This window comes from Chlamydomonas reinhardtii, chromosome 17 (genome assembly GCF_000002595.2).
Source record: "Chlamydomonas reinhardtii strain CC-503 cw92 mt+ chromosome 17, whole genome shotgun sequence".
NCBI classification, from domain to species: Eukaryota; Viridiplantae; Chlorophyta; class Chlorophyceae; order Chlamydomonadales; family Chlamydomonadaceae; genus Chlamydomonas; species Chlamydomonas reinhardtii.
Genome location: NC_057020.1, coordinates 5,926,547 through 5,947,237, shown reverse-complemented (window position 1 = coordinate 5,947,237; position 20,691 = coordinate 5,926,547). Strand labels below are relative to the sequence as shown.

The window sequence follows — 20,691 nt, the reverse complement described above, 5'->3', positions numbered from 1 at the left end:
CATGGCTCCAGGCAGCTTTCGCGAATGATGGGGGAGGGTTCTTTGCCCTGCCCCTGCCCCTGCCCCTGCCCCTGCCCCTGCCCCTGCCCCTGCCCCTGCCCCTGCCCCTGCCCCTGCCCCTGCCCCTGCCCCTGCCCCTGCCCCTGCCCCTGCCCCTGCCCCTGCCCCTGCCCCTGCCCCTGCCCCTGCCCCTGCCCCTGCCCCTGCCCCTGCCCCTGCCCCTGCCCCTGCCCCTGCCCCCAGCGCCGTTGCCCGGCGATACCCCCACTCCGCGCCCCTGACACTGGTCCCTCGTCCTCCACATGCGCGTGCACACTTCATAGTTACAATGATAGATACAGTGATAGCTTAAGAAGGGCTTGCTCCAGGCGACCCCAGCTTGCTCCAGGCGACCCCAGGCTGCGCCGCCCATTGGAACCTGGTCTCACCGCCGCCCCCCGCTCCCGCAGCCTGGTCAGCAGCCGCACACCATGCGCGCAAGTGCTGCTGTGTCTGTCCCAGAATCGGCCTGCGGAAGGGATCGGACCAGGGGATTGCTACCGAAGTGCTGTGCCTGCAGGTGCCTGAGATTCCCTGGCTACGACTGCAGCGGAAACCATTAAGCTTGACAGGCACCAAGCAACAGACTGAGCAGAAGGTATCAAAGTGTTGGGGCCCATGGGCTCACCCTGGGCTGTCCCGGCCTGCTGGGCAAGGCGGACTGCCCGACCATCCGCGGGTAATCGCCCACTGCATGCCGCACACGGTTGGCGTAGGCATCCGACACCGACACGCATCATTATAGACAAGCTCCATTTGCTCAATATCGAATAGCACATTGATACAGGCCAAGAGACCACAACACGCTGGCCAACTCGCCCACTTTCATGCCAATTTTGCTAGATACCGGGCAAGACATCCATTTGTGACCAGCTACTGAAACAAACGCTTATCATTGCGATAGGGCTTTGAGCGAGCGCAGCAGGCGTCGCCGCGGACCCTTATAGCCCACCCGCAGGGCCAGGTGGGTGCTCAAGTCAACCATTTACGTATGGCTTGCAAAATGTGTGGTTTCCAGCGTGAGCCTGGTCTGCATAATGCTTTCCTGTACAAACGGGGCTCAGGAACATCAACATCGCCCGCACGAAGCTCTTGCGCTCGCCGCTTGCTGTAACATTGCTGCTGCATTATTTCGCTTATCATATGTTCGTTGTATGCAGTGCCCTGATGGCGTCCGGGTACTCGTCGCACAACCCTGGCGACGGGCGCAGCCCCCGCGCTCGGCGCAGTGCTCAGATGGAGGAAGCGGAGCTGCTTGTACCTCCTGAGGCGCCACCTGCACAGGTGAGGCGCTATCACACCTTAGCAGGGACGCCTGGGAGTCGGGTGCGGTGGGGTTGTCAGGTGCAGGCGTGCTGTGTTCCGGCGCGGGGGCAACACCGTCTGGTGTGAACGCCACAACAGTACTCCGCCGTTCGGCTCCGCATGCCCCAACCTGCTCCTTCCGGCTCCCACTCCCAAATGCCACTCACTCCCATTCATTACAAACATCATAACACCAACACATCAACAACAACACCGCTCCTCCCGCTCGTCCCATGGCTGCAGTTGTCGCGCAGCATGTTCTCCCAGCCCTCCGCCCGGAGCCCGCCGCCCGCGCCCCTGACCAACCACCATCTGGCGCGAGTGGCGCGACTGGACGCGGCGGCGCGCAGTGGCGGCGGCGGCGGCGGCGGCGGTCGTGGCGGGCGGCCGGCTCGCAGTGAGGCTGCCACTTCTGTGCGCGGCGGCCGCGGCGTGTTCAGTGTGGTGTCGGATGAGGAGCAGATCGAAGTGGACGGTGAGGGCAGGGCGCGGTGGAGGGCTGGAGGGGTGGGGCGGGGTGGTGGGGCGGCTGATGAATGGGTGTGTAGAGAGCGTGCGGAGGGTCTGAGGAGGGCGCTGAGAGAGCGTGCGTTTGCGTGTGAGGTACGTTCGGCGCCGGTGTTGGTGAGGCACGCCGGGAGGGCAGGTCCGGTGGCGTAGGGGCCGGCACCGAGCCCCGCCAAAAACCCCAACCAACCACCTCTCCACCTCACGCGCCTCCCCCCTCCATCCCCGCAGGCGAGCCCACCACCCTGGCTGATGAGGATATGGACCCGCCACCGCCGCCGCACCCCAACGGCCTCGGCGAGAGCGGCCTGGCGGGGCTGGGCTTCGGCCCCGACGGCCGGCCCGTGTACGGCAACGGTTATAACGGCAACAGTAACGGGTACGGCGGTGGCGGCGGCGGCGCGTACGGCGGCAGTGGCGGCGGCGGCGGCGGCGGTCCGGATCCTCTTGAGGAGCTGGAGGCAGACACGCCGCTGGTTCGGCTGTACGAGGTGCAGAGCGACCTGGAGGCGGAGGGGCAGGTGGGGGCGTGTGTGTTTGTGTGTGGGCGTGTGTAGGGGGGGGAGGGGAGGTTGCAAAGACGGTTGGAGAAGCGGTGCAGGATGCACGGGGGTTGGTTGGGTGGGGTAAGGGGTGCTGATGGTGTGGGTTGGCGGAGGCCACCAGGGTTAGGGCTGCGGCCGCAGGCAATGGCCGCAGGTCGTGCCGTAGTGCCATTACGCAACTAGTATCTGTGGTATGCGTGTGAGCCTGTGTGTCTCGCGCCTCTGCTCAGCTCCCGTCTTACTGCTCCCCCTGTCGTTGTCGTTGTCTTGTCCGCGGCTGCCTCCGTGTGTCGCCGCCTGGGTGCCAGGGCGCCAAGGACCCGTGGACACAGGTGCACCTGGCGCAACTGGCGCTGGGACACGCCAAGGTGAGGCAGGGCGGCGGGCTGGAGGTGTGTGTTAACAAGCATATGAAGTTACCAGCCCAGTAAACTGAACTCCCTCGGGGGCGAGGCGGGGGGGCCCCGAGGTGGGGGCTGCGGCGGTGGAGCGGGTGGACACGGGTGTGCCGGACCTCACTCGGGCTCCCAGGCTCTCCGCTCTTCACGGCCTTTACGCACAACCGCCCTCGCAGCAGCAGGGCGGCCAGTGGGTGCCCAAGCTCAATGCGTTGTCATGTCTGTATTCATATGCTGATAGATTTATGTTGAGTAGTTATACATGTATATATTTTTCTTTATATTTGTTAATATGTTTATTACATGTGTATGTGTTTATTATGTATGTTTATTCGCATCCAGGTGGTGTGGCGCACCATGCCTGTGGCTGTGCGCGAGGAGCCGCTGCTGCTCGCCAAGGCGCACTTCGCTCTGGCCCGCGCCTACCAGGGCCACGGCTGCGACAAGCAGGCCGCGGAGCACTGCAAGGAGTGAGCGTGCCGGCGGCGGGAGGGGGCGGGGAGGGGGCGGGAGGGAGGGAGGGGGCGGGGAGGGGGCGGGAGGGGGAGGGAGGAGGTGATGGGAGGAGGAATGTGTGAGTCTATGCGGAGTGAGTAGGAGGCCTCATACCAGAGGTCAAGGGCATGCAGTAGGTGTGGTGTCTTCCGCGAGGATACGGGGGTTACTGAAGGGGCTGGGCATTAGAGGCGATCTCCACGACTGGCAGCCTGCCCACGCGGAGCATTGCTAGCCCCTCACCGCCATCGTCTTACTCTCTTCATGCCTAGGGAATAACCCCCTGGCATCGCCCCAACCCCGCAACCCCGGCCCCCTACATGCCCGCAGTGCGCTGGCGGCTATTCCCGCCGAGGTGGCGGACACGGAGGTGGCGGCGGCGCTGCGCACGGAGGTGCAGGTGAGGCGGGCGGGGGGAGGCAGGGGGAGGCAGGGGGAGGGGTGGTGGGGTGGGGTGGGATGGAATTTGTCGAGGATAGGCTCGTTGGTCGCGTCAGTGTTGGAGTAGGGCGAGTATTAACCCGACGCTGAGGGTGACGGGGCTGCGGCTGGTAACGGGGGTCCTGCATGCCTCCAGCTCCCCTGCTTCTTACTGGGCGGAGTGGTGGAGGGTGCGGCGGTGGGGTTTACCCTACCCCTGCTTGGGCCCGCAGAGCTGCCCCATGCGCAATGCACCCGCCCCCCCCCCTTGTACCGCTTTTTCCAAACATCCTTGCAACTCCCCCCCCCCCCACACACACACACAAACACATGAATGTAACCCCCCCCCCCCCCCACACACACACACACACACACACCGACCTGCTCACTCCCTAAACCGCTCACTCCTTGAAATTCTTGGCTGTACTAGGCTTGGTGAAAACTTTGCTGCCCATCTCTCCGTTACTATTGAACTACAAGTATGCCTCCCCCTTGCCCCTCATCTCTCTCCCCCCCTCTCCGCCCCGCCCCTCACCTCCCCCTCCCCCCAGTTTAGCTCGGTTTGGTTTAGTTTGGGCTGGTACTTACAACTCTACCGCCCTGCGCCCTCCCAGTCTTCAGTGCATCCTGTACCGCTTTTCCAAACATCCTTGCAACCCCCGCCTCCAAACATCCTCCCCTCCCTCTCCCTTCCCCCTTCCCCGGCCTTATGCTGGCTGAGCGCATTGATGCTCGTTTTACTGATTTGTTGGCCGCGGGGCCCCCTTGATCCCCCGCCGCTGTGTCCGCTCACGAGTGCACCTGGGAGTTGCCTCGTGGGTTGGCGCGGTGGTGGGAGCTCATCCGAGCCCCGCCGCGCCCCCTAACCTTTCCTCCCCCGCCGTTGTTGGTTGTCGGGGTTTTGCGTGTGTGTCTGCATGAGTGTGTGTGCGTGTGCTCCGGGCATCGTGTGGACCCCGTTGCGTTTTTGGGCTGCCCTTGCTTTTACGTTTGTTTCGCGTGGTCGTGCCGTTTTTTATACGTTTTTACTTTGGCTCTCACTACTACTCGCATTGCACGTTTGCTTGTATGTCTGTGCCGCCTGTTTACCGTTTGAGTCCGCCACGCCTTACTGCCGCTCGCCCATTTCCTGTGTGTGCTTCCCCCCTGCGCGCGCGGCTCTGGCGTGGCTTGCATTGCTGAGCGATTAGGTGAGTTCGCGGGGTCCCGGTTTCGCGCCGCAGCAGCTAAGCTAGCCACCTCGACGCATGCACTCAGCTTCTTTACCAACGAGCCTTACTTATCACCACTACTACTCCAGACTACTTGCTTTCAATAGGAACTTAGTTTTAGCGTTAGCCGCCACGGAAACACGGGGGAGCCAGCAGCCTGCCGCTGGCGAAACAACGGTATGGAATGCGTCGCGTGTGCCCGCTGTACCTCTGGACGTCGGCACTTCACTTCATATTTGATACACACCATCCCATGGATGGCTTCCCCCTTCCCCCCACCCTGTCCCCCACACGCCTGCAGGTGATGCGGGCCGAGGCGCTGCTGTCCGCCGCCGCCGCTCCCGGCCTGGCGCCCGACGCCGCCGCGGGCCTGGGCCGCAAGGCGCTCAGCCAGCTGGTCAAGGCGGCTGGACTGCGGGTGAGGGGGGGAGGCGGGAGGGGGCGGCGGGAGTGCGGGTGAGGGAGTGTGGAAGTGCGGGGCTGCGGGAGTGCGGCAGACGGGGCTGCGGGTTCCCGGTCGTGGGGTACCACACGTATGCGATCCGTACGTGGGTCCGTCACGGGGACAGCCAACTACCGCAGCTAATGCCGCAGTCATATCGTAGCAGATTTGGCCAGGCTGGGCTAGCTAGGCGAGGCGAGACCTTGCATTACACATGAACATCCGCCAGCGCTTCAGCGCGACGCTCCAAGCTATCACAGCCACACTCGGCATGGCTGCTAACGCGCTCGTGTGTGCTCATATCGGTGGTGTCGCCGTGTGTGTGTGTGTGTGTGTGTGTGTGTGTGTGTGTGTGTGTGTGTGTGTGTGTGTGTGCATCCTGTGTTGCCATCCCCCGCAGCCGCCTGTGGCCTTCACGCCGGAGGAGGTGGAGGACGTGGAGGCGGGCCACTCGGACCGCTCCACCATCAATGAGGTGCGGATGCGTGGGGGATTGGGGTGGGTGGGTGTAAATGCCAGCCCAAACTAAACCAAACCCAATGCAATAGAGCGAGGAGGAGAGTGTGGCCGATGCTTGACAACACCTTTGCTGCATTGTCATTGTGCAATGTTTTCCTTGTGCTCTTGTATGCATCAACAGTCTCACACGCCCCCGCCCCCACCGGACGCCGTCGGTCATCGGTACGCGCAACACCACACCTGCTGTCTACATCGCTACACTTCTCTGTACCAATCCTTGCAACCCCCGCCCGCCCCCGCCCCCGCCCCCACTCCGCCCCTGCCCCCAGGTGACGGACATGGGCATTGTGGCGCTCATGGCGCAGTGCCACGGCGTGGTGGCGGAGAGCCGGCTGAGGGCGGCAGACCTGGAGCGGGCGGGTGAGCTGGGAGTGTCTGTGTGTGTTGGGGGGACAGGAGCGGGTGAGCTGGCGGGGCGGGGGGGGGGGGTTGCAAGGATGTTTGGAAAAGCGGTACAGGATGCACTGAAGACTGCAGACGAAGTCGTTACCCCCGGTGGGGGGGGGGTCGTCGCCAATTCCAGCCCAATCGAAAGCAAACCAACTGGAACGAGCAGAGCGCAGGCAGAGGCGTTAGTAGGGGGCTGGGGGCGTTCTGCGGTGTCGGGGCGGGGGTGTGAAGCACAGGAGGGGACCACGGAGCTTTGCACCGCGCCTTCGGTCGCGCCTCTCATGTCCCTCTGCCCCGCATCTACCCACCCGCGTCTGCACCTGTCGCCTCCCAAACAACCGCAAGCCCGCACCCACCCACTGCCCACTCACTGCCCACCCACTACCCACCCACCCACTACCCACCCTCCCCCCCCCCCTGCTCTCCCGCCCACTCGCCCACTCGCCGCCGCCGCCCCCTCAGAGAAGCAGTCCTCCCTGCGCAGTGCCGACGACACCGCGGGCCGCGCCGACCGCCGCACTGACCGCGGGGACGCCTTCTACAGCCCAGAGCAGCTAGAGCGCTGGAGGCTGCAGGAGCAGCACTTCAGGTGGGGGGGCGGGTTTGGGGCGTGGCGGCCGGGTGGGGGCTGGGGGCGGTGGGATTGGGGTGGGGTTGTAAATATCAGCCCAAGCTAAATGAAAAGTAACTAAAACGAGGGTGATTGGGTGGAGGATTGGGTGGGGGATTGGATGGAGGATTTGGATGTGGGATTGGGTGGGTGATTGTGAGTGGTTGGGTGCCTCATGCGCCCTCCACACCTCAGGCTCAGAGACCCCTTACCCTCGCCACCTCTAAGCACACCGCGATTCCCCTTGTGCTGTCCCGTTATACCCACCCACCCACCTAACCCACCCTCTCCCGTCGCATCCCCGCATCCCCTGCTGCTCCCCCACGACTGCCTACCGCCTACCATCCCCTGAGCTCATCGTGACCGTGTCAACCCCCCCCCCCCCGCACGACCACGACCACGACAATGTCACCCCACCCACCCCCTGCTACTTTCGGGACCTGTTGCCTCTGCTGCGGCTGCTGCTGTGTTGCGCACGGGCACATACTCCCCCCCTACTATGCTACTGTATCTGGCTACGCCTTCAATCCTTATATTTATCATGAATGCAACCCCCTGTGGAACAGGGACGAGGCGGACGCGCACGAGGCGGAGGCGGTACGGCTGGCGGGCGAGGCGGAGCGGGCGTACGACAGCGCCATGTACTGCCTGAACCACGTGATAGACGTGGAGGGGCGCAGGTGGGGGGCGAGGGGGGATGTGTGTGTGTGTGGATGTGTGTGGATGTGGATGTGTGAGTGGGTGGGTGGGTGGGTGGGTGGGCGGGTGGGTGGGTGGGCGGGGGTGCATGTGTGTGTTTTGGGGGTTGTTGGGGGGGTTGTGGGGGGGGGGGGGGGTTGCAGGACAAGGGGCACAATGCACAGTGGCGGGAGGAGGCTGTGTGTGTGTGTGTGTGTGTGTGTGTGTGTGTGTGTGTGTGTGTGTGTGTGTGTGTTATAAAAAACGAAACGAAAGCCCGCCCAATGACGCGACGGAGTTACTTACCGATACCTACCAATTTACCGAGCGTCGCGTGGTTGCCGTGACCCAGGTAATCATACTTACCCGCGATAAGCCTGGAACCCCACGGGCGACCATTCGGCCTGACCCCGCGTTGCACCTGTATGCGTCCATGCTCCGCACCCTGGGCGCGCTAAACAACGTTTACCCAGCATGCCTAATTCCCAGATTCCCGCCCGCTGGTCGTAGTCGAGCTCACCTATAGGCAAATGTGGAAGCATGGGCATAGGGCGGCAGCGAGGAAGTGTCACGGGCATGTGAATGGCAACGGCGACAAGAGAGGCGGCGTGCAGCAGACAAGCTAGGTATCACGCGTCCCAAATCCCGCCCACTAAGTACAATAACACTATGGGAAGAGGGCGAGTTAGCGGTGGCACTGCGACTAAACGGGGTCAAGGCTGCATGGGGGATGTGGCGGGCGGCGGTTGCAGCGTTTCCAGACGTGTCAGGCGGGTGTGTGTGCGTGTGACGTGTGTGCGCCGTGGGCTGGCGGGAGCTGGCCTCCCGCTCCCCACTCCACGGCGGCACCGAGGCTAGGCACGCGCGCGGCCGCAGTGGCCGCGTCGGCTGTTCGTGACGAGCCCCCCACCCCCCAGAATCCAGTTACCCCCCTGATAGCTTGAACACGCGCTGCGACGTGTCGCGGGTGCATGGTAGTGCCGCGCCGTACGCCTCGGCGACATGGCCGTGCTCCGTGACGAGGTCCGCCGTCCGCCAGAGCCACCAGAGCCATCAGGTTGTCGCAGAAGGTGACCGAGCGAGTGGTACCGATGGGCATATCGCGCATGCATCGCGGGCTCCGGACGGGGTCCCGGACCTGTGACGCGGGCTTAAGAGAAAAGTAGCGTGGTGCCGGTACCGAGACCAGCGGGAACAGGGCGACGAAGGTGTTGAGCTCGTCGTCGCCCAGTCCGCCGTGTGTGTGTGTGTGTGTGTGTGTGTGTGTGTGTGTGTGTGTGCGCTGTGTGCTGTCGCCTCTGCCCGCCACCGTACACTGTTACACCCCACGCCCACACACCCCCACGCCCACCCCCCACGCCCACCCACGCCGCGCCCCTCACCTCCGGTGCGTGTGCGCTGCTGCTGCTTTTGCCCCATAAAGGCTTGAGGACGTGGTGGGTCGCGAGCTCAAGACGCAGCAGCCCGCCTTCCGCGCGCTGTGGTGCCGCTCGCTGGACTTTATGGCGGGCATGGCGGAGGCCTACGGTGAGGGGGGGGCCGGTGGGGGGGGGTGTAAATACCAGCCCAAACTAAACCAAACCCAATGCGATAGAGGGGGGGGGGCGGGCGGGGGGAGGTGTGTGTGGGGGGGGCGGGTTACTTTGAACCAATCCCGTAAGGAAACAGTCAGGTGGGGGGTGGGGGGGGGGAGGGTGGGGTGAAAGGCTTGCGGGGGGTTACATTCGTTCAATCAAGAAGTGGCGGGCGGGGGAGAGAGCGTGGGGGCGAGTGCCACGCAGGCTGACTGCGTAGCTGCATGACCACTGCGTGCTGCTGCACCTGCTCCACCTGATCCAGTTCTTCCCCACAATTCCCCTCCACCTTCACACCTCCACCTCTCCACCTCCTCCCGTGTACCCACCGCCCTGTACCCACTGGACGCCGGCACTCCATTCAAACCTGTGCACTAGTCCCTCCGTTCTCCACATGAACGGCTACCCCTCTCCCCGCTGTGCCTCTGGACGCCAGCACATCAATGTTTATTACAACCTGTTCTCATCAGCGGCTCTTCCCCCCCTGGATGTGACCTCCCTCCCCCCCCCCCAAGGCTACCAAGGCAAGGTGTCGGGGCAGCTGCAAATGGTGGAGGAGGTGTTGAGCGCCTTTGCGCAGTACGGCGAGGGAGGGTGGCTGCCCGTGGCCAGGTGGGTGGGTGGGTGGGGAGGGGAGGGGAGGGGAGTTAACCAGGAAACAGTAGCGCTGCAGTATCACTCGCTTCACCATGCACGTCACCGCCTCCCCGTGTGCCCCCGTGTGTGTTTGCCCCACCCACCCACCCGCCCACCCGCCCACCCACCCGCCCACTACCCACCTGCTGCTGCCGCAGGCACGTGCGCGCGCTCAAGGACAAGGGCGCGCTGCTGGTGGCGCGGCGGGAGTACGTGAGTGGGGCCGGACAGGGGGGGGGTGGCAGGAGGAAGGGAGGGCGGGGGGAGGGGGCGCGGGCAGGGGCGGAAGCAGGGGGGCGGGGGGCGTGGGAGGAGGGTGGCGTGGGCAGGGGCGGAAGCAGGGGGGCGGGGGGCGGGAAACAGTACTCCACGGGCTGGTGGTGTGGAGTGGTCGTATTGCTGTCAGCCTGCCACGTGCGCTGTCACTGCATGGCCCGAACAAACCTTCTTACAGACACCCAACCAACCAACGCCGCCGCCGCGTCCCCTCCCCTGCCCTTGACGACTGAGACCTACTTCGTTGGGCGCGGTCACATGAACCCGCCTTGCCCCCCCCTCCTCCCTCCCACCCCCTCCCTCGCCGCCCCTTTCTCCTCGCTCTTTTGCAATGGGTTCGGTTTAGTTTGCGCCTCATATCTGCAACCTGCCTCCTCTCCACCATCTGCCTGTGCTCCGCTCGTTTTCGTTGCCCTCGGCCCACATCCCATAAGTATTATCGCTCGGAACTAACTCCTCTGCCTGCACTCCAGTTTTCGTTGGTTTTGGTTTTGTTTGGGCTGGTATTTACACACACACACACACACACACACACACACACACACACACACACACACACACACACACACACACACACACACACACACACACCCCACACACACACACACAGGACAAGGCCGTGTCCTGCTACGGCGAGTTGGAGTCGCTGCTGTGTGTGATGTACCCGGGCGCGGAGGAGGGCGGCAGCCCCGGAGACGTGCTGAGGAGGGAGGTGCAGGTGCGCGGGTGTTGGTGGAGGTTGGGGTGTTGGGAAGGCGGGGTGGTTGGCTGGGGGTGGGGTAGATAGTGGGGTTGGGTGTCGGAAGAGCTGGCACGGGGCGGGCGGAGGACAGGGATACCGTATTTGAAGCCAGAAGCCTGGAAAGCGGTATTGCGGTAGGGAGGTGCAGGTGCGCGGGCGAAAGTGTGTATGGGTGGTGTAGGGGTGGCTGGGTGGCTGGGTGAGGTATTGGGTGGGGGCTAGTGGGGGTGAATGGTGTGAGGACGGCTGGTGCTGAGAGAAGGGAATGACGGACGTGTGCCTTTGCAGCCCAGCCCCCGCTCCAGACCCCGCTCTCACATGCTCCCTCCCTCCCCAACCACCACTTGCTTAACGAATATGATTGTAATCCCCCTCCCTCCCCCCTGCTGCCTGCCTGCCTGCCCCTCCTGCCCCCAGGGCGCCGAGGTGCTCAAGCTGCGTGGTGACGTGGCACTGGCGTCCGGCGACTTCAGGACCGCACAGCACCTGTTCAGCCAGGTGGGGGGGTGGGGCGGGTGGAGGTGTGTGGCTGTGGGGGGGGGTGTAAATACCAGCCCAAACTAAACCAAAGCCAACGAAAACGAGCGGAGCACAGGCAGAGGTGTTAGTTGCAAGCGATGATACTTATGGGATGTGGGTCGAGGCGCCGTGGAGCAGCAGGGCGGGGGGGGGGGGGAAACCGTTCATGCGGAGAACGGAGGGTGGGTGGGGAAGCGGGCCAGGGCGCGGCAGCAGGCCAGGTGGATGCGGGCATCGACGGGACAAGACGGGTTGGGCTGGTGCCTCCCGTTGCATGTAATGCATATTCTTGCATGGGACTATTGCGAACAACCACCGACCATCCGAATCATCCCGGTCCCCCGCCTCTGCCTGTGCTCTGCTAGTTTGGCTTGGTTTGGTTTAGTTTGGGCTGGTGTTTACAACCCCCCCCTGTCCTGTCAACATCAACTCGTCTTAAATAGTCATGCATGGAACCCTCAACACCTACACACACACACACACACACACACACACACACACACACACACACACGCACACACACACACACACACACACACACTTAGTGGGCAGGCGAAGGGTTTTTTGTTTTACGCCCGTGGGAGCAGGGCCAGGTTTGTGGGGTTTTATGCCTGAGAGGGTGTGTTGGGTGCTGCAACACCCCGGGCCTTACGGCCTGGATCGGCCTAGTGGCCAGACGCGTTTGTGGCTGCCCTTAGGCATAGTCTGCCCTGGCGTCGAGAGCTGGTTAGGTTGCGGTTGAGGTCGTGCAGGCTGCGGGGTCGCAGGACTCAGCCCCACAGCCACTGTGGTCGTGCTATCGCGTGCTGTCGTGTGCTGCGTGCTGCGTGTTTTGTTATGTTTGCTGTTTTTTTGTTTTCTGCCCGCCTGGTCTTAAGATGTAGCTCGCCCGCTGGGTCTGAGGTTGTTATACCGGTAGTAATTCCGCAAGGGTTACTGGCGCGGTGAAGGGTCGGAGTGCGTTACCCTGTGGACTCCAGAGCTGTTTGCGCTCTGCCGGGGAAACGCCAGGTCACGGCAGCCCTCGTTTGAGAGCCCTGTCGTTGGTTATACCAGATACACGATTCACGTGATCTGGCAGAATAACCGTGGAAACCGTAGTCACACACACACACACACACACACACACGCACACACACACGCACACGGGCTTCGTTTTGTTGTTTTTTCCTAACACACGCACACACACACACACACGTATACACACACTGTCCTACGCGTAATGTTTTCCTTGTGCTCTTTAACACATATACACACACATACACACACACACACACACGCACACACACACACACACACACACACACACGTACACACACACACACACACACAGGCTCTGGAGGCCTACCAGCGGCACCTGGGTGTGCACGCGGGTGTGGCGCGCGACCTGGTGCACCGCATCGACGAGGTGAAGGCCTACCTGGCGGACACACGCGTCATGGGCCGCATGGCCTCCTTCGGAGCAGCAGGTGCAGGGCGGGGTGGCAGCGGAGGCGGAGCCGGCTCCTCGCCGCCCACACCCAAGGGTGGCAGCGGCGGCGGCGGCGGCCTGGCGGCGGCGGCGGCGAGGTCGCCGGCGAGTCGCGGCTCGCCGCTGACGCTGCCGCCTGGAGGCGGCGGCGGCGGCGGCTCCGCCGCCGGCCGCCCTGGGTCTTCGCTCAGCCTGCAGAGCCATAGTCACCTGCTGGGTCCGGGCCGGGCTTCGGCAGGGGGCCTGTACGCACTGGACGAGGATGGCGGGGGCTCGGGCGGCGGCGGCATGGGCAGCACCGTCAGCAGCGCGGGCGCCAGCACCATTCCGGCGCTGAGCCCCGGCCACCGGCTGCCGCACCTGAACACGCTGGCGCCAAACGGCGGGGCGCGGTCGGGGCGGGCGTCGCTGCACGAGTATGAGGACTGAGTGTGACGACGGAGTGCGAGTATGATGATTGGGTGAGGCTGGGGTGAGGCTGGGGTGAGGCTGGGGTGAAGGTGGAAGGGGGGATGAGGGCGATGGGGGGTTAGACTTGGGGAGGTGGGGAGGTGGGGAGGTGGGGAGGTGGCGAGAGCTGGAAGTGGGATGAGGATGGGGATGTGCAGGAGGATGCCGCAGGATGTGTTGCAAGTCGCAGTTGGCATTTATCATACAGAACTGCAGCACTGCTTCTGCAACTAGTAAGCTTGCTTTTCAGGGGCGCTTGGCCTCTCTAGGGCGACTAAGATTGCAACACACACATTGTAGAACGCTATAGCTCGTGTACGCTCGTGTCCATTTGCGCCTGTACTGCTGTAACTCATCATTGTGGTGCGAGCGACCCCGTTTCAACTCTGAAGCTTCTGTCGAGCTTCTTCTCGGGGTCCCGAGGGTCGGCACCGACACTCGCCGAGCTGCTCTCAGAGCTGCTCTGCCTCAATTTCAGATCGATCACAAAAAGATCCAACCTGCCCGTCTGTGGAGGCGGCTGTGGAGGGGCCGCGTAGGCAGCCGGCGAGCGTGAGCAGCAACGTCACCTCCCGGCCGGCGGCGCGACAAAGCCAGCGACACAGGCGGGCGCTGCTGCAGCGACGGCAGCCGTCGTCGCGTTTGGCCATCACGTACACATGGAGGTAGAGTGGCAGCACGAGGAGGCGGCCGCGGCAGCGGCCGCAGCGGCGGCGACAGCAGGAGCGGCGGCGGGTACGCAACCTGCGCCGCAGCAGTCTCCCGCGTCAGCACCAACAGCATCAGCACTACCACCAGCATCAGCAGCAGACAAGCTCGGCAGCGCAGCCGCCCCTGCTGCCGCCGCCGGCGCCGCCCCATCGCCATCATCGCATTCCCCGGCATCGCGCGGCACACCGCCAGCAGCAGCAGCAGCAGCAGCAGCAGCTGCGGATCCAGAGGCCAAGCCGCCGCCGCCCTCAGCCGCGGCGCCGCAGACGCCGCCGCACCGACCCAGCCCGCCACCTCCCACGTCTTCATCCCCACCCTCACCCAGCCCTGGCACCGCCACCACCTCTGCCACCAACAACAGCAACAATAACAATAACATCTTCGACAAAACCCAGCCGTTGCCGCAGCCGCCCACAGCCGCCCCCGCTTCCAGCATGCGGCCGACGGCACCGCCGCCAATCTCAACCACCGGCGGCGGCGGCGGCGGCTGCTCGGCGGCGGCGGCACTGCCTGCGGCGGCGCCGCATGACGCCGCCCAGACGCACGGCGCTGGAGCTGTAGCAGGCGGCGGCGGCGCGGGAGTCGGCAGTAGCAGCAGCGGCAGTGGCGGTAACGGCGGCAGTAGCGGCGGCAGTAGCAGCTCGGCTGGCGGTGGCAGTGGCGGTGGCGGCGGCGGCGGTCCCACCACTCCGCCGGCATCGACGCCGCCGCCGTCGAGTCGCCCCTCGGTGCCGCCAACGCAACAGCAACAGCAACAGCAACAGCAACAGCAACAGCAACAGCAACAGCAACAGCAACAGCAACAGCAACAGCAACAGCAACAGCAACAGCAACAGCAACAGCAACAGCAGCCGGCGCCGGGGACTAGTGCAGGGCAGCGCGCGCCAACGGCGGCGGCGGGACTCGCCCCTGATGACTCACCGCAGGCACGACCCACATCCGTACCCGCACCCGCCCGCAGCAGCGGCGGTGCTACAGCCACCACCACCTCTGGCTCCACCTTCCCCACTGCCCTTGCCCCTGCCGCCGGAGCCATTGGCGGCAGCGGCGGCAACAGAACCGCCGGGGCGGAAGGTCTCGGTGGCAGTAGCACGGCCGGCGGCGGCGGCCCCGACGGTTCCCCTCAGCCGCAGCGCCCGCCGCCGCAAGAGCAGCAGCAGCCACAGCGGCCGCAGCAACAGAAGCAACAGCAGCCGGAGCCGTCGCCGCCACAGGAGCAGCCACGCCAGCCCGCCGCCGCCGCCGAGCAACCGGACGCGGCGCGGCAGATCCTGAACGAGCTACTGTTGAGCCGCGGCGGCGGCGGCGGCGGCGGCGGCAATGCAGGCGGCGGCGGCGGCGGCGACGGTCCAGCCACCGGCGACAGTGACATGGCAACTGCCGCCGCGCCGTCTGCTCTTCATGGCGCTATTGGCGCCGGCGCTGGCGCTTCTGGGCCGGCAGCGGCGGGCCCTGCGGGCAGTGGCGGCGGCGGCGGCAGCGGCGGCGGCGGCGGCGGCGGCCAGCTGCCGCCAAGCGGCGAGGCGGAGACGGCGCGGGGGACACTGCGGTGGCGGCTGGACTCGGCGGGTGGCGGCGAGCTGACGTGGGATGTAAGTGCTGCTGCTGTTGCTCCTGCTGGGTTGTGTGTGCGCGCGTGCGCGTGTATGTGTTTTGTGTGCTTGACTGTCTGTGTGTAATCTCAGACGGTTTGTCAGGGTTTGGATGTGTCCACAGAAGCCTCCCCATCGCCCACTGCATGACCCATGTGCCGCTCCTGTGTGTGTCGCCGCCTGTGTGCCGCCGCTCTCCGGGCACCCAAAGCGCAGTTCAAGTCCCCAGACGCCCCGGCAAGCTCCCAACCGGAGCAGCCACAGCCCGGCGGCGGGCCGGCCGGAGCTACAGCCGGCGGCGGCGGCGGAGGCAGCCCTAGCGGCGGCAGCCCGAGCGGCACTCCTGCCGCTGCCACCCGCGACGCCGGAGCAGCCGGCACCGGCACCGCCACCGCCACCGGCGGCGCGGCCGCTCCCAGCCCTGCTACAGCCGCTACAGCCAGACCTGCCGCCGGTGGCGGCGGCACTGGCGGCGCCGACGGCGGCACTGCTGGTACCGGCCCCATCGGCGGCAGTAGCGGCAGCGGTGGCAGTAGCAGCGCCCTCCCCGGCGGCGCCGCCGCCGCCACACCCTCCGGCATCCCATCAGGAGCGCGAGCAGGAGTCTTTGGTGCCCCTGGCGGCAGACTTGCTACAGCTCTGGGGCCGGGTGCTACTGCTGCTGCTGCGACGCAGCCTCAGCCTGCGGCAGGCGGCGCCGATGCTGGTCCGGCTGCGCCACACCAGCCTGCGCCTGGTACGGTTGGCGGTGATGCAGGCGACCGCGCCGGCATGGGTGGAGCTGCACGTGCTGCCGCTGCGGCTGCGACTGGTCCAGCTGCAGGTGGTGGGGGCGGCGCAGTGTTGCTCGGGAAGGGATGGCTGGGATGGCTGGGATTCGTGTTTGGTAATGACGTGGCTTTGATGAGCACGCGCACGTGGTGGTGCCATTCGGCAGGATAGCTGGCACGCGTGCTTAGCTCGGTTGTGGCTGGGTCGTGGGGGCGGTTGGGTGCGACGACGGCAGTGTTGACGCCTGCAGCGACACGCTGGACCCCCACGCTGGACCCCCACGCTGGACCCCGCAGATGGCCCTCCTGGTTCGGCAGGTGGTGTTGCTGGCATGGACGTGGATGGTGGCGCCGGATCAGCTGCTGGTGCTGGCGGCGGTGGCGGCGGCCTAGGTGGGTGCGTGGGTGGGCACGGCGGGTGGCTGGGTGATTGGGTGGGTGGGTGGGTGATTGGGTGGGTGGCTGGGTTACCTGCTAGGCGCCTGCGGTTGCTGGCCGAGCGCTGCTGCTACGTGTGCCGTGTGCGTGCTGCCCCTTGGTTTAGTTCAATACGGCTCCGTCCGCACACCCCGTACCGTACGCTGAGTCTGGGACCTATCCGGTATCGCCGCCACTCGGCATGCCCGGTACGAGTCTGACCAGAACGTTGCCGTGCTGCTGTGGGCCCCTACCCACGTCCAAACTGCCGCAGGGCTGCCCACCTCCCAGCTGCCGCCGCAGCCGCCGCAGCCGCCGCAGCCGCCTTCCACCGCCCTGGCGCCGCCGCTGCAGCTGTCCCGCGAGCCCTCCCTGGGCCACTACTTCGACCACTTGCTGCCACCAGCCGTAGGCGGCGGCGGCGGGGCGGCGGCCGCAGCAACAGGGGCAGTGGCAGCGGCGGCGGCGCCGCCACCGCCGCCCCTGGCGCCGCCGGCCTGGTCTGGTCTGGGGCTGGGACCGGGGCCGGGTCTGGGCCTGCCTTCTAGCGGCGGCGGGCCCGGCGGCGGTGCGGCTGCTGCTCCGGAGCCGCCGCCGCCGCCGCCACGGCCACCGCCGCCGTACGACAGCGGTACGACCTCGCCAACCGCTGGCTTTATTGGTGGCGGCGGTGGTGCTGGAGGTAGAGTAGGAGGCGGCGTTGATGGCGGCGGTGGCGGTGCAGAGGGAGGCGGTCGCAGTGGGGGCGGCGACGGTGCGCGCGGTGGTGCAGACGGAGGTGACGTGGATGGGAGTGGCGGCAGTGGCGGCAGCGGTGGCGGCGGTAGTGTCGCCAGTGGCGGCGGCGGTAGCGGCAGTGGCGCCAGTCGGGCACTGTCCGCCTCCATCCGGCACCCCGGCGGCACCACCATCACGCTACAGCTGCCGCAGGGACAGCAACAGCAACAGCAACAGCAACAGCAACAGCAACAGCAACAGCGACAGCAACAGCAACAGCAACAGCAACAGCAACAGCAACAGCAACAGAACGCCGGCGGCGGCGGCGGCGGCGGCGGCGATAAACCCACCGACACGGCGCTCGAGCCGCCGCCGCCACCGCCATGCCAGGCGCTGCGGACCGGTGTGGCAGACAACATGCACGACTTCGCACCGCCGCCGCCAGCCGCTACGGCGACGGGCTTTGCCGCCGGCGGCGTTCCGCCGCCGCCCCGGACGCCGCCGCCCTCTCCTATGCTGGTGGACGGCGGCGGCGGTGCTGCTGGCGGCGGCGGCAGTGGGCCCGGCCCTGCCGGCGGCGGTGGCGGGGCTGGAGGTCCCGGTGGCGGTGCTGGGTACGTGCCGTCTTCGTCGCTCATGCAGCAACAGCAGCTGCAGCAGCCACAACAAACGCAGCAACAACCGCAACCAAACCCCTTCAGCAGCACGGCGCCGCCGCCGCCGCCCGCCACCGCGCCAACCCCTGCACCCACGCCGCCAGCGGCTGCAACTTGGGCGGCGGCGGCGGCCCCGTTTCCGGCTACGCAGTTCCCGCCTGCGGCGCCCGCGCCCTGCACGTTGCTCAGCAGCTCTGCAGCTGACCCCTTTATCGAGGCGCCATCGGGTAGCAACACGCCTGTCGGAATTGGGAGCGGCGGCGGGGCTGCGGGAGAGTGGGCAGGTGGTGTGCAGCAGCATGTGTTTCAGCAGCCCCTGGCGGCGGGGAGTGGCGGGGGCGTTGGTGCCGGTGGTGGCGGCGAAAAGCGCGTTGACGGCGGCGGCGGCGGCGGCGGCGGCGCGTTCGTCCTGCCCTCGGCGGCGTTGGCGGCGGCGCTGTCGCCGGCGGAGGTGGCGGCAGTGCAGGCGGCGGCGGCGCTCATGCAGCGCGGCGCCGACCCGGCGGTGGCGGGCCTGCCGCCACAGGCCGCCGCCATCGCTCTGCAGGCGGCGGCGGCGGACCAGCAAGCCCTGGCGGCGGCCGCCGCCGCCGCCGCCGGCGCTGCCGGCGGTGCTGCTAGTGTCAATGGTGCTGCTGGGGCGCAGTTGCCTCTGGCGGCCCCGTCTCCAGCGGCCCCGTCTTCAGCGGCTGCTTGGGGCGCAGCTCCTGCCGCCATGGCGCCTGCGGCGGGCCCGCCTGCGTTCCTGCCATCTGCTGCGGTGACGCCGCCTGGCTCGACGGCCGCAACAGGGCTGCTGCCGCCGGAGGCGGCGGCTGTGTACCCGGCGGCGGCAGAGGCGCCGCCGCCGCCGACCGCTTTCAGTGCACCCCAGCGGTAACAGGTAGGTAAAATGCAGAGCGACGGACTGGACAACATCGGATGCGGCGGCGGAGCGGAGAGACGTCCGTACATCAGTCCGCTGCTGTTGGTTGGGTGGTGGCCGCGCTGTTGTCCTTTCGACTGCAACCTCCTCGAACTCCTGGGCCGACGATGTCGGGCGATGTGGGGATGGGTTAGGCATTGAGTCGCTCGCGCGTGTGTTGAGGGCTGTGCCTAGGTGGTTGCGTGACACGGGACCGTGGCTGTGAGCCTGGCGGTAGACACTAGACAGCAAAGCAGCGGGCAATTGTACACGCTTGACTAGCCGTTCATTGGGGGCGTCGAGGCTGTCCCCTTTCCTCCCCTTCTCGTGAAATGTCTGTGTGTGTGGACGCCAGATGGCAGATGCTACCATGTGCGTGCTCGTTGAGTTGATGGCAGTCGGAAACTACTCTGTGAGGCGCGCGTTCATACGCTCCCCATATGAACTGCGACCAAGGGGGTGGGAAATTTGGCAGACCCGGCCAATCTAGGTAAGGGGGTAAAGGGGGTCGGTCACCAATCTGACGTGGTTCGGCCAACTAAACTATTGCAAGCGCCGTTCGCGGTTCGCCAACCCGACGCGCGCGTTCACAGTACTACAACCAGGGACAAGGGGTGTCAGCTTTGTACAGCTGGAAAATGGGCTGAGCCCCGCAGCATCAGGGAGGACTGATTGCATTCGGTATCGGTAGACGGAAAATTTCCATGTCTATCCCAAAGCGAGGCACGGACCTTGGGGCACCGGGGGGGTTCGGCCGCCTAGCTTGCCCTAGGCCCCCCATTCCAGCCTCCTGGCTTGCTGGAATGGGGGCAGGCTTTGGCCCTCAACTTACCAGAAGGTCGGCATCCAAGGCGAGTCCTCACCGTCCTTACAAACACGGGCGAAATGGAATGCTGGTGCAGGCCTGCGGCATCGTGGCCCCGTGGGATTTGAATGGTCGTGATCATGGCATGGACTGCTCTCAACCGCCCCCAGTTCGCCAACCTGAGCAGGCCATCCTAACTTGCTTGTGTGTGGGGTGGGGGTGGGTGGGGATGGGGTGCGGGTCGGCATTCCAGTCCGCTGACTCGGCAATCCGGGATGCCGAAGTAGGAGGGGGCTTCGGCCACCTAACTTTGCCCTAGGCCCCCCATTCCAGCTCCCTAGCTTGCTGAGCTCCGGCGGCAGTAAATGGAGGGTGATATGGGAGCGCGAGAGGCGCATGATGCAACCGCGAACATTGCGTTGATGCACCGCGGCCCCTGTGCTTTGCAAGGGCTGGCAAGGGGCACGCGGGCGATTCCCCACGCGGCTACGCACCCAAGCGTGTGAGTCTCTTCCGCAAGCCGCGACCCTCATCACCAATATACGAATTCGTTAAGGGTTTCGAACCCGTCTGGCCGGGCTCGTCGACCTGGGACGAGGCCGCGGCATGCGTGTTCAGTCTGGCAGTCATGCCGTCACGTCTGGCTGGGGTGTCAAACCCGGGTTGTTGGCCGTCGACATACTTCAGCCTGATACAATAGCCTAGTACAATCCATAACACTAGGGCTCGGTCGCTTTGCTCTCGATCACCGGTTCGATAATCTGTATAAAGTCATTTGTCCCAGTTTAGACCCGCCGTCTACTGGCGGAACATAGGAACTACCAATTATGATAATATCATATAACACTTGCTGTTTGCGCCAGTATTGAATTTGGTGCCGTCAAACGAATTC

The 20,691-nt window shown here is 65.6% G+C and overlaps 3 protein-coding genes across 3 annotated transcripts in view; all 3 read left to right on the top strand.

The window, feature by feature from the left end:
* Positions 1 to 520: 520 nt before the first annotated feature.
* Positions 521 to 13,590, top strand: CHLRE_17g740261v5 (uncharacterized protein). Its single transcript, XM_043072629.1, has 18 exons — positions 521 to 1,003; positions 1,200 to 1,323; positions 1,588 to 1,819; positions 2,083 to 2,372; positions 2,705 to 2,764; positions 3,137 to 3,264; positions 3,620 to 3,689; positions 5,222 to 5,338; positions 5,763 to 5,837; positions 6,151 to 6,241; positions 6,734 to 6,860; positions 7,448 to 7,561; positions 8,983 to 9,086; positions 9,649 to 9,745; positions 9,928 to 9,982; positions 10,656 to 10,763; positions 11,205 to 11,285; positions 12,640 to 13,590. The coding sequence occupies exons 2-18, from the start codon at positions 1,207 to 1,209 to the stop codon at positions 13,204 to 13,206; spliced, it is 2,433 nt and encodes an 810-aa protein (XP_042915088.1). The 5' UTR covers positions 521 to 1,003; positions 1,200 to 1,206; the 3' UTR covers positions 13,207 to 13,590.
* Positions 13,591 to 13,650: 60 nt separating this feature from the next.
* On the top strand, positions 13,651 to 19,706 carry CHLRE_17g740224v5 (uncharacterized protein). The gene is made up of 4 exons (XM_043072628.1): positions 13,651 to 15,530; positions 15,747 to 16,353; positions 16,598 to 16,693; positions 16,992 to 19,706. Exons 1-4 carry the CDS (start codon positions 13,887 to 13,889, stop codon positions 18,968 to 18,970), a joined length of 4,326 nt encoding a protein of 1,441 aa, XP_042915087.1. The 5' UTR covers positions 13,651 to 13,886; the 3' UTR covers positions 18,971 to 19,706.
* Positions 19,707 to 20,360: 654 nt separating this feature from the next.
* The window catches only part of CHLRE_17g740187v5 (uncharacterized protein), a 1,541-nt gene continuing 1,210 nt past the window's right edge, over positions 20,361 to 20,691 (top strand). Inside the window, exon 1 of the mRNA XM_043072627.1 lies at positions 20,361 to 20,448. Within this exon, the coding sequence (XP_042915086.1) occupies positions 20,428 to 20,448 (21 nt within the window). The 5' untranslated portion in view covers positions 20,361 to 20,427. The remainder of the gene's footprint in view (positions 20,449 to 20,691) is intronic.